This window comes from Oncorhynchus keta, chromosome 1 (genome assembly GCF_023373465.1).
Source record: "Oncorhynchus keta strain PuntledgeMale-10-30-2019 chromosome 1, Oket_V2, whole genome shotgun sequence".
Lineage (NCBI taxonomy): Eukaryota > Metazoa > Chordata > Actinopteri > Salmoniformes > Salmonidae > Oncorhynchus > Oncorhynchus keta.
Window position 1 is genome coordinate 82817257 of NC_068421.1, and position 13891 is coordinate 82831147.

General features: G+C 38.3%; 1 protein-coding gene across 4 annotated transcripts in view; it reads right to left on the reverse strand.

The window, feature by feature from the left end:
* Window positions 1–13891, reverse strand: part of LOC118385396 (putative tyrosine-protein phosphatase auxilin) — a 69092-nt gene that overhangs the window by 15225 nt on the left and 39976 nt on the right. For all 4 annotated transcript variants that reach the window (XM_052462397.1, XM_052462386.1, XM_052462372.1 and 1 more), the window contains 3 exons: window positions 12329–12451; window positions 4747–4880; window positions 3727–3921 (listed from right to left, as the gene is read on the reverse strand). In XM_052462397.1, coding sequence (XP_052318357.1) covers window positions 3727–3921; window positions 4747–4880; window positions 12329–12451 — 452 coding nt within the window. The remainder of the gene's footprint in view (window positions 1–3726; window positions 3922–4746; window positions 4881–12328; window positions 12452–13891) is intronic.

Genomic DNA, 13891 nt, shown 5'->3' on the forward strand with positions numbered 1-13891 from the left:
AGCATGTAGAGGTCTATACTTTTTATCATAGGTACACTTAAACTGTGAGAGACGGAATCTAAAAAAAGAATCCTGAAAAACACATTGATGATTTTTAAGTAATTAATTTGCATTTTATTGCATGACATAAGTATTTGATACATCAGGAAAGCAGAACTTAGCATTTGGTACAGAAACCTTTGTTTGCAATTATAGAGATCGTACGTTTCCTGTAGTTCTTGACCAGGTTTGTACACACTGCAGCAGGGATTTTGGCCCACTCCTCCATATAGACCTTCTCCAGATCCTTCAGGTTTCGGGGCTGTCACTGGGCAATACGGACTCCCTCCAAAGATGTTCTATTGGGTTCAGACTGGCTAGGCCACTCCAGGATCTTGAGATGCTTCTTACGGAGCCACTCCTTAGTTGCCCTGGCTGTGTATTTCGGGTCGTTGTCATGCTGGAAGACCCAGCCACGACCCATCTTCAATGCTCTTACTGTGGGAAGGAAGTTGTTGGCCAAGATCCAGTGATACATGGCCCCATCCATCCTCCCCTCAATACGGTGCAGTCGTCCTGTCCCCTTTGCAGAAAAGCATCCCCAAAGAATGTTGTTTCCCCCTTCATGCTTCACGGTTGGGATGGTGTTCTTGGGGTTGTACTCATCCTTCTTCTTCCTCCAAACACGGCGAGTGGAGTTTAGACCAAAAAGCTCTATTTTTGCCTCATCAGACCACATGACCTTCTCCCATTCCTCCTCTGGATCGTCCAGATGGTCATTGGCAAACTTCAGATGGGCCTGGACATGTGCTGGCTTGAGCATGGGGACCTTGCGTGCGCTGCAGGATTTTAATTCATGATGGCGAAGTGTGTTACTAATGGTTTTCTTTGAGACTGTGGTCCCAGCTCTCTTCAGGTCATTGACCAGGTCCTGCCGTGTAGTTCTGGGCTGATCCCTCACCTTCCTCATGATCATTGATGCCCCACGAGGTGAGATCTTGCATGGAGCCCCAGACCGAGGGTGATTGACCGTCATCTTGAACTTCTTCCATTTTAAAATAATTGCACCAGCAGTTGTTGCCTTCTCACCAAGCTGCTTGCCTATTGTCCTGTAGCCCATCCCAGTGTCATGCACAAAGTAGATGTCCTAACCGACTTGCCAAAACTATAGTTTGTTAACAAGAAATTTGTGGAGTGGTTGAAAAACAAGTTTTAATGACTCCAACCTAAGTGTATGTAAACTTCTGACTTCAATTGTATATAGACTACTGTTCAAAAGTTTGGGGTCACTTAGAAATGTCCTTGTTTTTGAAAGAAAAGCACATTTTTTATCAAATTGATCAGAAATACAATAAAGTGCAGACATTGTTAATGGGGCAGGGTAGCCTAGTGGTTAGAGCGTTGGAATAATAACCAGAAGGTTGCAAGTTCGAACTCCCGAGCTGACATGGTATAAATCTGTTGTTCTGCCCCTGAACAGGCAGTTAACCCACCGTTCCTAGGCCGTCATTGAAAATACGAATTTGTTCTTAACTGACCTGCCTAGTTAAATAAAGTTTAATGGAAATGGCAGATTATTTATGGAATATCTACATACAGAGGCCCATCATTAGCAACCATCACTGTGTTCCAATGGCACTTTGTGTTAGCTAATCCAAGTTTATTATTTTAAAAGGCTAATTGATCATTAGAAAATCCTTTTGCAATTATGTTCGCACAGCTGAAAACTTTTGTTCTGATCAAAGAAGCAATACAACTGGCATTCTTTAGACTAGTTGAGTATCTGGAGCATCAGCATTTGTGGGTTTGATTACAGGCTCAAAATGTCCAGAAACAAAGACCTTTCTTCTGAAACTCGTCAGTCTATTCTTGTTCTGAGAAATGAAGGCTATTCCATGCGAGAAATTGCCAAGAAACTGAATATCTCGTACAACACTGTGTACTACTCCCTTGACAGAACAGCACAAACTGTCTCTAACCAGAATATAAAGAGGAGTGGGAGGCCCCGGTGCACAACTGAGCAAGAGGACAATACCATTAGAGTATCTAGCTTGAGAAACAGACGCCTCACACGTCCTCAACTGGCAGCTTCATTAAATAGTAAATAGAAGGCCAGCATCCTGGAGTCGCCTCTTCACTGTTGACGTTGAGACTGGTGTTTTGCGGGTACTATTTAATGAAGCTGCCAGTTGAGGACTTGTGAGGCGTCTGTTTCTCAGTTGTGCACCGGGGCCTCCCACTCCTCTTTCTATTCTGGTTAGAGCCAGTCTGTGCTTTTCTGTGAAGGGAGTAGTACACAGCATTGTACGAGATATTCAGTGGCCTCCAAATCATGTCCAATAAGGCTGTAATGTAACAAAATCTGGAAAAAATTCAAGGGGTCTGAATACTTCCCGAAGTATAACTCTGTGAAGCATTTATTTGGGCTGCAATTTCTGAGGCTGGTAACTCTAATGCAGCAGAGGTAACTCTGGGTCTTCCTTTCCTGTGGCGGTCCTCATGAGTGCCAGTTTCATCATAACGCTTGATGGTTTTTGCGACTGCACTTGAAGAAACTTTCAAAGTTCTTTACATTTTCCCGGATTTACTGACTTTCATGTCTTAAAGTAATAATCCACTGTCGTTTCTCTTTGCTTATTTTAGCTGTTCTTTTCATAATATGGACTTGGTCTTTTACCAAATAGGGCTGTATATCTTCTGTATACCACCCCTACCTTGTCACAACACTGATTGACTCAAACGCATTAAGAAGGAAAGAAATTCCACAAATGAACTTTTAACAAGGCACACCTGTTAATTGAAATGCATTCCAGGTGACTACCTCGTGAAGCTGGTTGAGCGAATGCCAAGTATGCAAATTTGTCATCAAAGCAAAGAGTGGCTACTTTGAAGAATCTCAAATATAAAATATATTTTGATTTGAATAACACTTTTTTGGTTACTACATGGTTACATATGTGTTATTTCACAGTTTTGATGTCTTCACTATTAAGTCTTCACAGGAACAGGAGTGGAGAAATAGGCTCTGATGATTTCTTTCTTTTAACATCTTGAGAGAATGTGAGTGTGCAGTCTGTAGAGGTGCTATCTTTATTAGTATCATAAAAGTTGATAGAATTTCAAACACATAAAATATGCATCCAAGCCGAACTGACATCTTATCAGAAACATGATGGGTTGTTTTCACAGCTTTCTATTTCCTTACAACTGGTCCAACTGGAGCATTTTCTCCCCGGTCCCTAAACGTCCTTGCTCCATGAAAGAAGCAGAGATGACAGAGAAAACTTTACCGATGTCAATTTGAAGCATTCATTCAGTCTATTTATGACATTCTGGTGAGCAGGGGTTTATTTAGTCTTCTAGGGCAACATATAATGACAGAAGAGAAGCTGCATGTATCTAATTATAGACCAGTTGATATGTTGGAAGTTATAAACAGAAACATATCTAAATAAGGTAAAAACAATTCTGCACGGCCTGTCAAAAACAATCTGTTGTCTAACTGTAGCCTACAGCGCATTTTCTATAATAGAAGGTTAGGGTCGGTTGCAGGCCTCAGATGTTCACTTTATCACATATAGCAACTGCGGGTGGGTGCGTGTGTGTGTGTGTGTGTGTGTGTGTGTGTGTGTGTGTGTGTGTGTGTGTGTGTGTGTGTGTGTGTGTGTGTGTGTGTGTGTGTGTGTGTGTGTGTGTGTGTGTGTGTGTGTGTGTGTGTGTGTGTGTGTGTGTGTCTGCCTACTGTACCTCATCCTCTCATAGTCCTGTGCAGTAGAGAAGATCTTGGTCTCCCCTATGAGGATCTCAGAGAAGGGTCTGCAGCCGATGCGTTGTTTGTTGAAGCAAGGTACTGGACTCATGGTGACTGCCTTGACCACCAGGGGCTTGGAGTGTGGCAGGGAGGGCTTCTCTGATACCATACTGCACACATAGCCTATGTACCTGGAGAAGAGAGGCAGAGAAGGTAAGGTTACAGACACTAAACTACCATAAGCACTGAGTACTATCTAAAAAATAAACATACATTGTCTTTGTACATGAATACAGAGGAGGGGATGTTTTTTGTGCTAGAAAATATCACAAAACTATCCATCTCAAAGTTACAGTATATACTTGAAATCATATTTCCTATGTCTACAGATTCTTGCAGAAAATCATTTGCTTTTTCAGTTTAGAGAAACACAACAGAACAAAAACCAGGATGAGGCTTGATTGCCACTGTCTTCATCCATCAGCGTCTCTGTCTGGGCTGAAGGATGAAGCAGTCTTTGTTATTATGAGAAGCAGCTGTGTGGCCAAGCGACTGGCTGTGTTAGTGTGTGTGTGTGTGTGTGTGTGTGTGTGTGTGTGTGTGTGTGTGTGTGTGTGTGTGTGTGTGTGTGTGTGTGTGTGTGTGTGTGTGTGTGTGTGTGTGTGTGTGTGTGTGTGTGTGTGTGCGTGTTCGTGCTTGCATGTTGATTAATTGGCTGCTGTATATTTCTGGCACCTCGTTAGCATCGTGGCTAATGCGCCATGTACCGCAACTCAGCCATCGGAAAATAAATAGGTTGATAAAGGATTTAGGAGAGTAATGCAGGGGGAGAAGGAAGGAGGAGGGAGCTAGGTTTTTCAGTTCATCCATCATCGAAAAATAACAAAGTCAAAGTCATGGAGGTGAAGACTGTTTATGTGTTTAATCTTTTTCTCCTGTTTTCCACTGCAATGAACAGCAATCAATATAAACACACACACACAGACCCCACAAACACGACCCCTGTGTTGTCCTACCTCCGGTGCGAGGGCCAGAGGCCAGAGCCGGGTCTCTTGGCGCTGAGCAGCTGCATGGCGGGCACTGGGTTGGAGAAGAGGTGGCAGAAGCAGAACATGGCACAGACCAGCACACCCGACGGAGCACGGCCGTCCTTAAGGAGGGCACAGACAGTCAGTAGATAGTAGATACACATAGCAAAACTAGCAAGCGAACAGCAACATGCCAACATAAACCGTTATGTGGGATAACTAACAGAAGAGAAGGAAGCTGCAGCAAGCTTACAGTACTTCAATTTACACAACTCAATGCATTGCAAAAAAAGGCAGTATAGTCTTTATGATTCCGATAAGCTAGGATAGTGTTTATGATTCCTATAAGCAAGGATAGTCTTTATGATTCCTACAAGCTAGGATAGTGTTTATGATTCCTATGAGCTAGGATAGTGTTTATGATTCCTATGAGCTAGGATAGTGTTTATGATTCCTATGAGCAAGGATAGTGTTTATGATTCCTATGAGCTAGGATAGTGTTTATGATTCCTATGAGCTAAGATAGTGTTTATGATTCCTATAAGCTAGGATAGTGTTTATGATTCCTATGAGCTAGGATAGTGTTTATGATTCCTAGAAGCTAGGATAGTGTTTATGATTCCTATGAGCTAGGATAGTGTTTATGATTCCTATGAGCTAGGATAGTGTTTATGATTCCTATAAGCTAGGATAGTGTTTATGATTCCTATGAGCTAGGATAGTGTTTATGATTCCTATGAGCTAGGATAGTGTTTATGATTCCTAGAAGCTAGGATAGTGTTTATGATTCCTATGAAGCTAGTGTTTATGATTCCTATAAGCTAGGATAGTGTTTATGATTCCTATAAGCTAGGATAGTGTTTATGATTCCTATAAGCTAGGATAGTGTTTATGATTCCTATAAGCTAGGATAGTGTTTATGATTCCTATGATTCCTAGTGTTTATGATTCCTATAAGCTAGGATAGTGTTTATGATTCCTATAAGCTAGTTTATGATTCTTATGATTCCTATAAGCTAGGATAGTGTTTATGATTCCTATAAGGACTAGGATAGTGTTTATGATTCCTATAGAGCTAGGATAGTGATTTATAAACTGATTCCTTTATAAGCTAAGCTGTTTATGATTCCTATAAGCTAGGATAGTTCTTATAAGCAAGGATAGATTCTTAGAAGCTAGTGTCTTTATGATTCCTATTAGTGTTTATGATTCCTATAGTGTTTAGATTCTAGGATTCCTATAAGTGTTTATGATTCTATAGAAGTGTAGGATAGTCTTTAGGATAGTGTTTATTCTTATAAGCTAGGATAGTCTTTATGATTCTTAGAAGCTAAGCTATAAACTAGGATAGTAGTGTTTATGATTCCTATAAGCTAGGATAGATGATTTCTATACACTAGGATAGTCTTTAGAAGCTAGGATAGTCTTTATGATTCCTTTAGGATAGTCTTTATGATTCCTATAAGCTAGGATAGTGTTTATGATTCCTATAAGCTAGGATAGTGTTTATGATTCCTATAGCTAGGATTTTTATGATTCTAGAAGCTAGGATAGTGTTTATGATTCCTAGAAGCTAGGATAGTCTTAGTGTTTATGATTCTATGATGATTCCTATAAGCTAGGATAGTGTTTATGATTCCTATAAGCTAGGATAGTCTTTATGATTCCTATAAGCTAGGATAGTGTTTATGATTCCTATAAGCTAGGATAGTGTTTATGATTCCTATAGCTAGCTTTATGATAGTCTTTATGATTCTTAGATTTAGTCTTTATAAAAACTAGGATAGTCTTTATGATAGCCTATACTAGGTTAGGATCTTTATTATTTTTATAAACTAGGTTAGTCTTTATGCTTACTATAAGCTCGGATAGTCTTCATGATCCACAGAAGCTAGGATAGTTTTTATGATTCCTATGAGCTAGGATAGTCTTTATGATTCCTATGAACTAGGATAGTCTTTATGATTTCTATACACTAGGATAGTCTTTATGATTCCTATAAGCGAGGATAGTGTTTATGATTCCTATAAGCTAGGATAGTGTTCATGATTCCTATGAGCTAGGATAGTCTTTATGATTCTTATAAGCAAGGATAGTCTTTATGATTCTTAGAAGCTAGGTTAGTCTTTATGATTCCTATAAGCTAGGATAGTCTTTATTATTCCTATAAGCTAGGATAGATAGTCTTTATGTTTCCTATAAGCTAGGATAGTCTTTATTATTCCTATAAGCTAGGATAGATAGTCTTTATGATCCTTAGAAGCTAGGATAGTCTTTATGATTTATATAAACTAGGTTCGTCTTTATGATTCCTATAAGCTAGGATAGTCTTTATGATCCTCAGAAGCTAGGGTAGTGTTTATGATTCCTAGAAGCTAGGATAGTGTTTATGATTCCTATAAGCTAGGATAGTGTTTATGATTCATATAAGCTAGGATAGTGTTTATGATTCCTATGAGCTAGGATAGTGTTTATGATTCCTATGAGCTAGGATAGTGTTTATGATTCCTATAAGCTAGGATAGTGTTTATGATTCCTATGAGCTAGGATAGTCTTTATGATTCTTATAAGCAAGGATAGTCTTTATGATTCTTAGAAGCTAGGTTAGTCTTTATGATTCCTATAAACTAGGATAGATAGTCTTTATGATTCTTAGAAGCTAGGATAGTCTTTATGATTTTTATAAACTAGGTTAGTCTTTATGATTCCTATAAGCTCGGATAGTCTTCATGATCCACAGAAGCTAGGATAGTCTTTATGATTCCTATGAGCTAGGATAGTCTTTATGATTCCTATAAACTAGGATAGTCTTTATGATTTCTATACACTAGGAGCTTTAGATTCCTATAAGATAGTGTTTATGATTCTTTATGATTCTATAAGCTAGATAGTCTATGATTCTTAGAAGCTTTAGTCTTTATGATTGCTATGGATAGTGTTTATGATTCCTTCTCAGCTAGGATAGTGTTTATGATTCCTATAAGCTAGGATAGTGTTTATGATTCCTATAAGCTAGGATAGTGTTTATGATTCCTATAAGGACTTTAGGATAGTGTTTATGATTCCTAGTTTTATGATTCCTATAGCTAATAGTCTAGCTAGGATAGTCTTTATGATTCCTTTATAATAAGCTAGGATAGATAGTCTTTATGATTCTTTATGATCCTTAGAAGCTAGGATAGTCTTTATGATTTATATAAACTAGCTCTTTATGATTCCTATAAGCTAGGATAGTCTTTATGATCCTCATGATGTTTATGATTCCTAGAAGCTAGAAGCTAGGATAGTGTTTATGATGATTCCTATGAGCTAGGATAGTGTTTATGATTCCTATAAGCTAGGATAGTGTTTATGATTCCTATGAGCTAGGATAGTCTTTAGATTCTTATAAGAAGGATAGTCTTTATGATTCTATAGAAGCTAGGTTAGTCTTTATGATTCCTATAAGCTAGGATAGTCTTTAGGATAGATAGTCTTTATGTTTTCTATAAGCTAGGATAGTCTTTATTATTCCTATAAGCTAGGATAGATCTTTATGATTTAGGATAGTCTTTATGATTTATATAAACTAGGTTAGTTCTTTATAGTCTTTATTCCTATAAGCTAGGCTAGGATAGTCTTAAGCTAGGATGTGTTTATGATTCCTATAAGCTAGAAGCTAGCTAGGATAGTGTTTATGATTCCTATGAGCTAGGATAGTGTTTATGATTCCTATGAGCTAGGATAGTGTTTATGATTCCTATAAGATAGGATATTGTTTATGATTCCTATGAGCTATAGTCTTTATGATTCTTATAAGCAAGGATAGTCTTTATGGAAGCTAGGTTAGTCTTTATGATTCCTATAAACTAGGATAGATAGTCTTTATGATTCTTTATTTATGATTCCTATAAGCTCGGATAGTCTTCATGATCCACAGAAGCTAGGATAGTCTTTATGATTCCTATGAGCTAGGATAGTCTTTATGATTCCTATAAACTAGGATAGTCTTTATGATTTCTATACACTAGGATAGTCTTTATGATTCCTATAAGCGAGGATAGTGTTTATGATTCCTATAAGCTAGGATAGTGTTTATGATTCCTATAAGCTAGGATAGTGTTTATGATTCTTATAAGCAAGGATAGTCTTTATGATTCTTAGAAGCTAGGTTAGTCTTTATGATTCCTATAAGCTAGGATAGTCTTTATTATTCCTATAAGTAGTCTTTATGATTCCTAGAAGCTAGGATAGTCTTTATGATTTATTAGTCTTTATGATTCCTATAAGCTAGGATAGTGTTTATGATTCCTATAAGCTAGGTGTTTATGATTCCTATAGTCTTTATGTTTATGATTCCTATGAGCTAGGATAGTCTTTATGATTCCTATAAGCTCGCTAGAAGAGGATAGTGTTTATGATTCCTATGAGCTAGGATAGTGTTTATGATTCCTATAAGCTAGGATAGTCTTTATTATTTTTATAAACTAGGTTAGTCTTTATGATTCTAGGATAGATAGTCTTTATGATTCCTAGGTTAGATGATTCCTATAAGCTAGGATAGTGTTTCTTTATGATTCCTATATAAACTCTTTATGATTTCTATACACTAGGATAGTCTTTATGATTCCTATAAGCTAGGATAGTGTTTATGATTCCTATAAGCTAGGATAGTGTTTATGATTCCTATAAGCTAGGATAGTGTTTATGATTCCTATGAGCTAGGATAGTCTTTATGATTCTTATAAGCAAGGATAGTCTTTATGATTCTTAGAAGCTAGGTTAGTCTTTATGATTGCTATAAACTAGGATAGTCTTTATGATAGCCTATACGCTAGGATAGTGTTTATGATTCCTATAAGCTAGGATAGTCTTTATTATTTTTATAAACTAGGTTAGTCTTTATGATTACTATAAGCTCGGATAGTCTTCATGATCCACAGAAGCTAGGATAGTTTTTATGATTCCTATGAACTAGGATAGTCTTTATGATTCCTATGAACTAGGATAGTCTTTATGATTTCTAGGATAGTCTTTATGATTCCTATAAGCAAGGATAGTGTTTATGATTCCTATAAGCTAGGTTAGTCTTTATGATTCCTATGAGCTAGGATAGTCTTTATGATTCTTATAAGCAAGGATAGTCTTTATGATTCTTAGAAGCTAGGTTAGTCTTTATGATTCCTATAAGCTAGGATAGTCTTTATTATTCCTATAAGCTAGGATAGATAGTCTTTATGTTTCCTATAAGCTAGGATAGTCTTTATGATTCTTAGAAGCTAGGTTAGTCTTTATGATTTATATAAACTAGGTTCGTCTTTATGATTCCTATAAGCTAGGATAGTCTTTATGATCCTCAGAAGCTAGGGTAGTGTTTATGATTCCTATAAGCTAGGATAGTGTTTATGATTCCTATAAGCTAGGATAGTGTTTATGATTCCTATAAGCTAGGATAGTGTTTATGATTCCTATAAGCTAGGATAGTGTTTATGATTCCTATAAGCTAGGATAGTGTTTATGATTCCTATGAGCTAGGATAGTGTTTATGATTCCTATGAGCTAGGATAGTGTTTATGATTCCTATAAGCTAGGATAGTGTGTATGATTCCTATGAGCTAGGATAGTCTTTATGATTCCTATAAACTAGGATAGATAGTCTTTATGATTCTTAGAAGCTAGGATAGTCTTTATGATTTTTATAAACTAGGTTAGTCTTTATGATTCCTATAAGCTCGGATAGTCTTCATGATCCACAGAAGCTAGGATAGTCTTTATGATTCCTATGAGCTAGGATAGTCTTTATGATTCCTATAAACTAGGATAGTCTTTATGATTTCTATACACTAGGATAGTCTTTATGATTCCTATAAGCAAGGATAGTGTTTATGATTCCTATAAGCTAGGATAGTGTTTATGATTCCTATAAGCTAGGATAGTCTTTATGATTCCTATAAGCTAGGATAGTGTTTATGATTCCTATGAGCTAGGATAGTGTTTATGATTCCTATGAGCTAGGATAGTGTTTATGATTCCTATAAGCTAGGATAGTGTTTATGATTCCTAGAAGCTAGGATAGTGTTTATGATTCCTAGAAGCTAGGATAGTGTTTATGATTCCAAGAAGCTAGGATAGTCTTTATTATTCCTATAAGCTAGGATAGATAGTCTTTATGATTCCTATAAGCTAGGATAGTCTTTATTATTCCTATAAGCTAGGATTATTCTTTATGATCCTTAGAAGCTAGGATAGTCTTTATGATTTATATAAACTAGGTTCGTCTTTATGATTCCTATAAGCTAGGATAGTCTTTATGATCCTCAGAAGCTAGGATAGTCTTTATGATTCCTATGAGCTAGGATAGTCTTTATGATTCCTATAAACTAGGATAGTCTTTATGATTCCTATAAGCGAGGATAGTCTTTATGATTCCTATAAGCGAGGATAGTCTTTATGATTCTTAGAAGCTAGGATAGTCTTTATGATTCCTATAAGCTAGGATAATCTTTATGATTCTTAGAAGCTAAGATAGTCTTTATGATTCTTAGAAGCTAGGATAGTCTTTATGATTCTTAGAAGCTAGGGCCCTTCCATGTTCTGTGTGCATGGCCAATATTTTTGGTTTCAATCCCACGTCGCTCCAATATCACTAAACAGGGACTCTTCACACAGAGTTTGTCTGTCACTAACTGCTGCCACAGTATCTAAATATAACTTCTCTTTTGCTTAAGAAAGTTATTCAGTTATAAATACATCTGGTTGAGGTAAAGTTAAGATCATAAAACTGGGCCAAGTATTTCTAAGAAAGCAACATTCTTCCTTCAGCACAAAACGTTGAGGAAGACATTTGAGGAACTCTCATATAAACTAAAAGTAATTGCTCAACACAGATGAACTTGCCAACCACAATGAAATCACATACAGAAAGATGGAAAGCGTTACATTCCAGTCATAGTGTACTGTAGTACATAACTAAAAACATGTACAGTATACTTTAAAGCGTGTACAGTATACTTTGAAACATGTACAGTATACTTTGAAATATGTACAGTATACTTTTCCCTACCCATAATTATTTTGCTACAGCAAATGGACAGGACCAGGACTTTTATTATATACTATTCTACTGTAGTCTATACTTCCCTCTTGAATACAGAGAACATCTGTCTTTGCTTAAGGTCTGCAATGCCAGTGAATGAGCTCAGTGGAAACTAAAGCTGAAACAGAAACAATTGGAGCAGTATTCCAAGCTGTGTTTCACTTGGACCCCAGGCAGTCCCACAAACCCAGAACAAACCCAGGACAACCCAGGATGGTAGAGAGGCAACAATGAGAGGGGGAGGAGGAGGAGGAGGAGGAGGAGATGGAGTGAGAGGAATGTTGTGTAAACAAGAAAGAAGTGAGGATGAGTGTGAATGATGGTTCTCAGGACCGAGGCAACAATAAGAGGGGGGAAAGAGGAGGTAGGAGATGGAGGGAGAAAGGAGAAGAGAAAGGAATGGTGTGTCGTGTAAACAAGAGAGGAGGAACAGAGGAAAAAGGACAGAGTGAAGAATGTGAATGTGAATGAACACTCCTGTGGGTCTCATCTTACCGAGCAGGTGATGACACACACATTCTTGGGGTTCTGTTTGAGCCAGTTGTGCATGTTCTTACACACCGCAAACAGGTTGTGCAGGCTGGGAGCCTGGCGGGATGGCCAGTTACACTCTGAGACCTGGAAATGGGAGGGGGGTAAGAGAGATGCGGAGGGGAGAGAGAAGAGGGGTGAAGAGAGAGAGAGAGGGGGGGATGAGGGAGTGGGAAAGAGAGGGGGGGGGAGTAAGAGAGTGGGGGGAGTAAGAGGGTGGTGGGAGAAGAGGAGAGAGAGAGACAGAGAGAGAGAGACAGACAGATAGATAGACAGACAGACAGACAGACAGACAGACAGACAGACAGACAGACAGACAGACAGACAGACAGACAGACAGACAGACAGACAGACAGACAGGAGAACAATTATTAGTAAAGTCCTTGCAGTGAAAGCAACAGGTGCACAAATCACAAGTTACCATGATGAGTCATGTAGTTATAATGACTTTAACAGACAAAATAATATGGATGAATCCATCGATGACACCCCCCATTGTTTCCTATGAGAATGCTCAGTGGCGCATTTGATGATCAGGAAGTGTCATTTCAGTGTGTCGCCATCTTTCTACATGGAGGAGTTTTTGGAAACATTGCATGCGCAGTTTGTACAACTTTAGGAAGTGAGGTTGCAGGCTAGCTCAGTACTGCCACCTCTCATGGAATATCTCAAGTTGTAGGCCAACCAGGGTACTGCAGGCTGCCATTAACAACTAAATGATCCTTATAACTTCGTCTGTGTGGGATTTCAAAGTAATCGGTTCAAAGACATACATCTGGTGAAATACAACAAATGATTTGTTACATGATTGTGTTCTAATTTTCTTTTTATATCCATATATCCGAATATTGACCACAAAGAGCGCCATTTCCCCATTCACTACCCCTGTCTGCACATTATGCCCTGAATCTATTCTACCACGGCTAGAAATCTGCTCCTCTCTGTCCCCAACGCACTAGACGACCAGTTTTGATAGCATGGGCACTCTCATAGATATTATCCTGACCAACTTGCCCTCCAAATACACCTCTGTTGTTTTCAATCAGGATCTCAGCGATCACTGCCTCATTGCCTGCATCCACTATGGGTCCACGGTCAAACGACCACCCTTCATCACTGTCAAATGCTCCCTAAAACACTTCTGCGAGCAGGCTTTTCTAATTGACCTGGCCCGGGTATCCTGGAAGGATATTGACCTCATCCCGTCAGTAGAGGATGCCTGGTCGTTCTTTAAAAGTCATTTTCTCACCATCTTATATAAGCATGCCCCTTTCAAAAAACTCCAGACCTGACTGCCCTTGACCAGCACAAAAACATCCTGTGGCAGACTGCAGTAGCATCAAACAGTCCCTGTGATATGCAACTCTTTCAGGGAAGTCAGGAACCAATATACACAGTCAGTCGGGAAAGCAAAGGCTAGCGTTTTCAAACAGAAATTTGCATCCTGAAGCTCTAACTCCAAAAGGTTTTGGGACACTGTAAAGTCCATGGAGAACAAGAGCACCTTCTCCCAGCTGCCCACTGCTC